The following is a 9,014-nucleotide window of genomic DNA, read 5'->3' on the forward strand; positions in this document are numbered from 1 at the left end:
TATCTCTTTTCACTTTATTATTTGTCATGAATTATTAAACCCAATAGAAACAGCAACGGAGGCCCAGAAGCCCACCCCATCAGAGCCAACGTATAACACACTTTGACTGGTCAGGAGGATGTCAGCGAGATAACTCCTCCTAGGAAAGCTAAATTGGAAACTTCCAGCTTAAAAATGACACAAGTCCAAACAAACCCAGTTTGTCCGCAGGCCTGTCCAGGTTTTCTCAAAATACCCCTACTGAGACAGCTGAGAAGACAGGTGTGGAAAAGGAACCCTCCAGGATCCCCAGGGGAAGTAACCATCAGGGACTTGGAACTCACGCTGAAGACCCCAAAGTCATTGTAAGATGACCTTGAGCCTGAGGAGATGACCTTGCAAAGAGCCAGTTGAGATATAAGTTTCCCGATCAAAATAATCCTCCTGCCCTTTGAGATATGCCACTGGTGTGGAGAAACAGCTATTCACAAAGGCGGAAGATGTAGCACAGGTCAATTGCCCACTATGAGGCAAGCACTGCCTTCCTTCCTGCAGACGGTTTGAGCACAATTTAGATAGCTGTTTCTCTGCCACCTCACTTCTGCTGAAACCCAGCCATTCTCAGTCAGCCTGCCAAAACTGCCCCCTTCCGGGCCTAAGAGTTCAGGAATCCAAGCCAAACCGCATGGCCAAATGCCTCTTGGGATCCAGGCCTGTGGACACACAGGGCCTCTGGGAAAGCCTCCCTTTCAGGCTGAGTCACCACTAGGGACCACCAGGTGTCAGTAGCGAGTAGAGAGGCTCCAGGCCTGAGTCTGCAGGGAATTTCTGCCAGACCCTGGAGGGGCAGCCACCAAATGCTTTGGCTTTGAGGGCCAGCAGTGCTTTCTGCAACCTAAGAGTATTTCATTTTCTTGTTGCAAAATCACTATTCAAGCCCTAGACGGTTCTAATTCTACATTCTTCACACACTCAGAGAAAAGATTAAGGAGTGCTCACTTCAATAAGGACCAAGGACTTTATTTTTCAACCAGGAAAGTGGAACATAAAACAGGATTTTCTTATCCTTGCCCATCACCCCTATATAAATTACTAAATGACAATTTTAGCAATTTCTCTTAGTACTGAGATTTGAGATGTCTGATTTGTAATGCTTTCAGGGGCAGTTTGGATGTCCAGCCCACAGGAGGGAGAACTCAGCCAAGAGAGCAAATTGTACAAAGCCAGAACTAAGGGCCACTTCCCTCCCTGCTTTACTGAGCTGCATCTAAACTGTTTTCTCTCATCAGGTGTAGCACCAGCCACCAAAATATGGGATCTGTGAGTAGCTGAAGCAATATCAAAAGCTATGCTTTATTGGTTACAGCTTTTAAATGCAGAGTATCAGATCAGCTCTATCATATCTATAGCTTCTTCCCTCTCCAGGACAAAGGCACATCCTTTGGAACATGAGACTGTGCTGAGCTGGGCCACTGTGTCCTTAACCCCCTAGCACTGTGGCCCCCCCAGGGTATATGCTGCCACTAAGCACTGCCTAAAAGAATGCACCCATTTACTTCTGCCTCTCCACATTCAAAGACACAAGGCCCCTAGCTGAGCACTTTTTCCCTCTGGGTCCTGGAGGTATTGTGTGTGTGTGTGTGTGTGCACTTCTGCTGCCAAGAAACATCTTTACTATAATCCAGTATGCCTGGTTTCCAATATCTCACAAGCCAAGATGCTGAGGACAGAGGAGAAATACATTCTGAATGAAGGACCCACCCAGGTTCAGCTTAAGAGTTTTGCAAATAGCTTTAAAGTGCCATCTGGCAATAAGGAAACACTTAAAGATGTTGATGCTACATGGCAGCACTTCACAACCAGGAAAAGCAGTCCTGTAACTGAGGAACCAAAAGTTGTCCCAACTATCCCTGAAACAGCCCCATCACTGCAGAGAAAGAGGCAGGACATTTCTGGACAGAGACGGCCACCAAACCAAAGTCACCAATTGGATCAAAAGTCCCGGAGGGACCTGCCCAAGGTTTAGCCCTAATGCCACATGTTTTGTTTATCTGTGTCCACTTTTTTTAACTGGCAAGAAACACTACATTGAGTGATAAGGAGGCAGCTCTAGGGCATTTCTCTAGATAGAGAGAATGTACAGATCTTCCTTGACTTTACAACAGAGTTATGTCTCAATCATAAATTGAAAACACCGTAAGCCAAAAATGCATTTAATACACCTAATCTACATCATAGCTGCTCCTAGTCTACCTGTGTCAGGTACTAAATCTACATAATAGCTTATCCTAGTTGACCTGTGTCAGGAACTGTGCTCAGGATGCTTATATTTGCCTACAGTTGGGCAAAATCATCTAACACAGAGCCCATCTCATGACAAAGTGTTGACTATTTCCTATTATTTATTAAACATTGTCCTGAAAGTGAGAAACAGAATGGTCGAATAAACTCTCACCATTAACAAAGCTGGAAGACTCTGGACCAGGAGAATGCTAGAAGGACTGAACTAACATTAGAGGCTGGATGATAGGACACTGTGGTGATGGGGCCAGCAATTTCTTGATCTTCTAATGGGAATGGGAAAGGCTGTTTCCCCTATCATCAAAGAGGGTCTGCATCAAAGAGGGTCTGCTACTGCATACCCTGAGTGCAGGAAAACATCAAAATTTAAAAAGCAAAATTCAAAATTCAAACTACTGAATGCCTGTTGCTTTTACACCATCATAAAGATAAGAAATCATAAGTGAGATTAAGTAAGTCAGTGACCGTCAGCACAATGACACTCAGGATCTTGACACAGCCAAAGAAATGGCTCCCTCTCCCTTCAACTTGGATTCACGGTCGCCTGTCACAGTCTGGCCCACCCTAGCAACAACAGTCCAGTTCGTGTCTTCTGAAAACAAGTGTCTAGACTGAGAAACGTGATACAGACAGGTAAGTACACGTTTGTGAAGTAAATCACCAGTCTCACCATTTGTTGATGTTGAGAAACAGTGGTAGACGTTGCTTGAGGTGGTGCTACAGTTCTGCCAAAGGTCGGTGGAATATTGATGGCCCACCATCCATTGCTAGAAAGAACCAGACAGCCTAGATCAGGGGAGGTAGTAAGGAATGCAGGCAAGGGGAAGGGGGAAGGCAAGGGCAGCCCCATCAACTCATCTACCTGACCCTCCTCTGCCCTGCCCGGAGTTGCAGCCAGAGGCCTCTTCCTGGACAGGAAAGAAGAGAGGTGGCTGTCTGCTAGCATGAGTTGAGGGGAGGACCAGTATTTTTTGAGTGAACAGCTCTTTGTAAATGGAAAAGTATCCGACACACATAAGCTATATGTGGCCATGTATGTACCGCAAAGGAAGCCATGGGCTCCACCCAGGACCTCTGCATTCAAGCTGTTGGTCCTCCCTGCTTTCCTGAGTGACAGTCCCCAAGCCACCACCTCTCTGCACCCATTTCCTTGCAATTCCTATAAATCCAGCAAGATTACCATAAGGTACAATTAAGACATTGTGAAGAGGCTTGCAAATGATAAACCAAGTCACAAATCCCCAGCCTGTTATTTCTCATCCTACTAGTTCTCAATCTTTGAAATAGACAGAAATACCATGCCTGGGATTTGTGTTATATTAACAGCTTAAAGCGACAGTCACGTAACTGCTTGAGTCTATTCTCATGGCTAAGAAAATAAGTTTAAAATTTAATGCACTTGGCGCTTGCTAGTTTTGCGACAATTATTCTGATGACCTGTTCCTATGGGTTGAGACTTAAGTAAGAAGGTGCTGTGTTCACATCATAAAGCGATTCCTGGACTGTGAGTACTTTTCCGGGAAAGCTCATTTTAATCTTCCAATTTCAAGTCCTAACGAGTGTTTTATGAACTAAGCCGCCCTCTGACTTCAGACATTTGGCGAAAAATAGCCCTTCATAAATACTCCACTTCCTTCCTTAAAGGACTTGGACCAAAGGAAATGCTAAACACTCATCAAATATAGGTCCGGGAACCCTGGCTCTGCACTGAAATTATTTGGCTGGAAGAGAGGCCTGCGCAGCTAACCTAGCCTTGCTTCCTTCCTACCCCAGAATCTGCTCTAGTTTTCTCAAAACAACTTAAAAGGGGCAGATTGCCAGAATCTGCAAAACGCTCCAGCTCGTCTGAAACTTCTCGGTTTTTGTCTGCAAGTTAACAGCACCGCGGAACTAGGGGAAGCGCGGACGCAATAGCCGCCCTGGAGGCCCGAGCGCTGGGTGAGCAGCGAGCGCCCCGCCAGCCCTGCAGTCCGCCTGGCACTCACGCTGACGATCGTGGAAACCAAGAGCAGCACCAGGACCGCGACGTGGAGGATAATGATACTCAGCAACAGGAGGAGCATTCTGGCAGCTAGTTCGGCTCAGCGGAGCTTTTGCCTGCGGGAGAGAGAGCCGAAGCTGGACGTGAGGCCAAGCAAACTGGCCGGGGCGAGCGCCGGAGGGAGGAGCGCGCGGAGGGAGAGTCCCTGCACTAGCCGAAACCCGGGGCCCGGCACTCCGCCCGCCCGCCCCCCCCCGCCCCCCGCCTACTCGGGTTGGGGCGCCTTCAGGCTGCCCCGAGATCCGCCGAGAGAGGGCAGCAACCGACCGCAGGATCCCCGCCCGCGGCCCGCTGCGTCCGCCTGCGACCCAACATCTTTTGCTCTTTGGAACAAAACAAGTGGTACGCACGCACGTCAAGCCACCCTCGGAGGAGAGGTTTTTCCAGAATGACTACGAAGTCACTGCAGGTCTCCACCCGTGTGAGGTACCTTCGGGGCACAGCCCGATGTGGGGAAGGAGGTGGAAGGACTAGCGCGCACGTCTGTGCGCCGGGACCCTGGTTCAGGGGACGAATTATTTCACAGCGTGGAGGAAGGGGAGGCAGGTAAACGCCCAGATTTCGGTGCGAGGCCGAGGGGCAGCAGCGCCATGCTGTGAAGGGGAACGCGCGGCTGCAGCTGGTTTCCCAGAGCCCAGTGCGCTCAATTCCGTTAAGTCTCCAAGTTTCCACCCAGTTCTGCCAGCGCAAGAGAGCCGCCCTGGCTCCTGCACAGCCTAGCAAAGACACTCCGGGAAGGCGGCGCGGAGTTGGGTGGTGGGGAGAGGAAAGAAGGGTGGGCGAGAGTTGTCAGGACCCTGCGCTTCCCGCGCACCGCGCGCGCTTCCCCAAGCAGCCCCTGCGGGCAGGAGCCCAGCTGCTAGCGGACTGGCCCCGGGCGCTTTCGCCCAGGCATTCAGCGCTCGCGGGAGACCTGGTCCAGCTTCGTGCCTCCGTAACAAAGCCCCAAGAGCCCCGAGAGAGAGAAGCAAGGTGGGCAGGAGAAGCAGGGGAGGGAGTCCCAGCAGGCTGAGTCCCAGCAGGAGTGCAGCAGGTCAGAGCAAGCGGGACCTCGCGAAGTGGTGTGCGCCTACCCTCTCATTTTCCCGAGGAACTGTAAAACTACGGCCTGGAAAGACCAGCTGCGTCTTTGGGGCCCATTTCAGGACAGAGTGTTGGGTCAGGAACACGTTTCCATTACTCTGTTTTTAAAATACCCAATCCCAGGTCCCTCCGCTTCTTTCTATATCCAATAAATTCAAAGAAACCTGAGAATGTATAAGAAGAAATAAGCAGCCTTTTCTGATGTCTCCCAGAAGGCTTACATCAAATGCAGAGACTCTTAATTCTGGGAGCAGCAAGAGGAGGATGCTTGGATATCTGGCCAGAGTTTGGGAGAGTACCGAAGGGATTGGGGGACTACCAGGAATGTCGGACGCAGGGACTGCTCTGCCTATGCGTCCCCCATACGCACCTCTCCAAAGGAGGAGAAAACTGCTCAGCTCCTGCCCCGCATCCCAAAACCACCATCCGGGCCCCAGGTGGTCTACAAACCATAAAGTACTCCGCACTTAGTCCCACAAGCCGGTTAAGAGCTACAGCCCACAGATTGTGAGACTGCCCGCGGTAGGTGAGCCGGTGCCCAGGACTGAAAGCCCGGGAATCTGGCCAGCCCAAAGCCCGCGCCCGCTCTGCGCTTTCTGGCACCATCAAAGAAGAGATGCCCGTTTCTCCTCCATCTCTTCTACTTTCCCTACCAAAAACACTTACAGCCCAAAGGGATAGATGTCCTCAATCCTCAGAGTGGCTCCAGGCACAGAACTCGGGTGCGTTCGCTGGGCTGCTGACGTCCCCAAAGACAGCTGCACTTTGGGACCGCGCGCGCCAAGCAAGGGAGGCTGCCGGCGTTCCCCTTTAACGGGAACAACGCCCTGTCTGCGTCGCAGCAAAAGGGTGTGTCCCTTGGTCAGCGAGTGCTGGAGGGCGGGACTCTGGGAGGAGAGAGGGCAGGAGGGAGGGAGAATTGGAGGTAGTCACTGGACCGTAAATGCGCCTCTGGAAAAAGTCTATCATGGCAAAACCACTGCAGCTTTTACTCTAACAGGCAAGTCGGCTTCCTCACCTCCCTCCTTCCCTTGGCACCTTCCGAGTTCATGAAGACCAAATGTTGACCAATAAACTAGCCCCTTGTCCCCCTCAATCCTCTCGGGAAGAGCCCGCCAGAGGTCGCCCTCGTGGGCGCCCAGAGGTTGCTTACAAGCCTTGGCATCAGTCCCCACACCAGCAGCACACCCTCTGCTCCCAACAACCTGCTTTGTGTCTGCACCTAGGGCATGTGCTGGCCTCCTAGGATTCCAGGGTTCTATCTAGAGGCTCAGCTTCAGAGAGAGTTAGAAGGAGGGAGAGTCCAGTGATCAGAAGACAAGGTGCCATAGAGTTGAGCACAACCAAACCTCAACCAGGTATCCTCTAGGTGGCAAGTGATGTTTGCCTGAGTTGGCTCTAGGCTTTCTGGCCCCTGGAGGTTGGCCATTTGAGGTAGGGGAAGAGCAGCCAGGTTAATCAGCTGACTCTCAGCCGCTGGAACATGGTGGTTCCATCAGGGCTACAGGAGGGTGGATAACTCTTCCAGGAGTGGCAGGGGTGGGCCCAAATGAGCAAGGCCAGCATTGCTGCATGAACAGGACACCGGAATGTGTCTTTGCTTATAAGGCAGCTGTTTACACACATGCACACACACCCGCCTGTAGGTGTCATTCTGTCATAAGACCTCACCTCTTGAAATGAATGAAATAATTCCATACCATTTCACTATTTGCAAGTGGTTGCTATTGTACCTATTGTACATTTTTCTCTTTAAGTAAAAATAAATTATTTCAAAGTTCTGTAGTGGTCTTTTTTAAATGTTTATATAATCAGATTAAAAAGAATACTTGTAAAAATTTTATTCAACACCTATATGTACGAAATATTTTACCGGGACCTTACACCTTGCCTGAGAAATAGTATGATACAATGGTTAGTTCTGACTCTGACCAGACATACCTAATGACCCTGCTTACTCAGGCCTATGGATCTGGGCAGTTAGCTATAGTTTGTTATGCTCCAGTTTTCTCATCTTCACTCGTACTGCCTGCTTTCCATAGTTATGGTGACAATTAAAGGAGAAAAAGTGTGAAGCAGTTAGCACAGTGTCTGAAACATAAGGGACCAGTGCCTACTAAATTATCATTGTTGTTGTTATTTCACACTTAACTCTCACAACAACCCTCCATGGCAAACCTGCTCACCCCTCATCAAAAACAGCTTCTAACTTATGGCTGTTGTACGAAAGTATACATGTAGAATGACTGGGAAAATGGAAGTATTTTCTCTGTCTGAGAGTCATTGTACCCATCAAGTTTGGACTCATTGCTTTGCTTTATGCCATTCAGACTTTTATTTACTTAACCAACAATTATGTGGTCTATATACTGGATACTAGTCTAAGCACTTTATAAATACTAACATATTTAACTCAAGATTTTCTTTCTCTTCGTTTTTTTTTTCCCAAATAAACATTTTAGTGAGGCAGATACATCTAGAAAAGTGTATCTATAGTAAGGCACAGCTATTTCTCCCTTCCCTTTTGAAGCCAGTTTCATACCACCCCATGAGCTTCTGAACAAGTAGACCCCTTGTCTGTCACTGCCTGCAGCCAGCCTCTGGCCTGCTGGTTCCCTCCATCCTGGTGGTGAAGGAGGAAAAGTCAGCCACACCCAGGGCTAGCCAGACTCCTCCCCGGGTGGAAGTTTCTCCCTAAACTGCTTACCAGTCCCAGGTCATCTGTGGGTTGTATGTGCAGAGCTGTTTCCCACCCAAGAAAGAGCATCTGGATCCCTTCTCCTTCCCAGTCTGATGTACTGGAGTTTCTAGATGCTCTCAAAGTATCCCACAAGCCTCGCCAGCCAGAGCCTACATTCAGTTCCTAACCAAGGATTTCAACAAACCCCTAACTCTCCAGTGAATTCCAACACAAACACACTGTCTCCACTGCAATCCTTTCCATTTGTGGTTTGCAAAGGATGGGGGATTGGGCAACTCTCAGCAAAACCTAAGCACATACCACCCAGAGGCACAGTGCCAATAAAACTCACCAGACCAAACAGCGTAACCCCTTCCTCCAAGGACTTTGTCTGCAGTCAAATGCAAGAGCTGCACAGGCGAGGTCCTCCCCACAGGGCAGTGGAGAGACAGTGGCTGGCAGACTCTAAGCCCCACTTTTCCAAGCAGGCTTCCCGAGATGTTCCCTGGTAGTGCTCCCTGTAACTGAAGCCAGACTAGGCGTCTTTCCAGTTTATTCAGGGGCTGGTCCAATGCTGGGATATGTCATGGTGGCCTGAGAGCCTCCCAGCCTCTACTATTTAAAGAGACAGTACCTAGCTTTATGTATTTTCCAAAACACAGTGATACCAAGAGGCTCTGCAGGACATGGAGAACATGGAATCAACAGGGAGAGGAGCTTTGGGAATGCTCAAAATCAGTGATGCCAAGGCTATTTGCACTGAAAGTGCCAGTCTGTATAATAGCAAAGAGGACCCTAGACCCACAGTGCCCTCCCCTCACCTCCCAGTGAACTCCCCAAAGATGAAGTAACTTACGAAGGGCCTGTGTGCACAGCGTGATACATGCGCAGGTGTCATTTTTAATCAGCAGCAGCATTTTAAGGAGATCA

The 9,014-nt window shown here is 49.5% G+C and overlaps 1 protein-coding gene across 2 annotated transcripts in view; it reads right to left on the minus strand.

Moving 5' to 3' along the window:
* PMP22 (peripheral myelin protein 22) overlaps window positions 1-8,620 on the minus strand; it is a 30,197-nt gene extending 21,577 nt beyond the window's left edge. The window contains exons 1-4 of one of the 2 annotated variants that reach the window (XM_037491895.2): window positions 8,437-8,620; window positions 6,071-6,291; window positions 4,266-4,377; window positions 2,951-3,047 (exon numbers count right to left, since the gene is read on the minus strand). In XM_037491895.2, coding sequence (XP_037347792.1) covers window positions 2,951-3,047; window positions 4,266-4,343 — 175 coding nt within the window. In that variant the 5' untranslated portion in view covers window positions 4,344-4,377; window positions 6,071-6,291; window positions 8,437-8,620. The remainder of the gene's footprint in view (window positions 1-2,950; window positions 3,048-4,265; window positions 4,378-6,070; window positions 6,292-8,436) is intronic. The other variant, XM_037491896.2, reaches the window with a different exon arrangement.
* Window positions 8,621-9,014: the final 394 nt, after the last annotated feature.

Source organism: Talpa occidentalis, unplaced genomic scaffold, assembly GCF_014898055.3.
Source record: "Talpa occidentalis isolate TD23 unplaced genomic scaffold, MPIMG_talOcc4v2.1 talOcc4.7, whole genome shotgun sequence".
In the NCBI taxonomy this organism is placed as follows: Eukaryota; Metazoa; Chordata; class Mammalia; order Eulipotyphla; family Talpidae; genus Talpa; species Talpa occidentalis.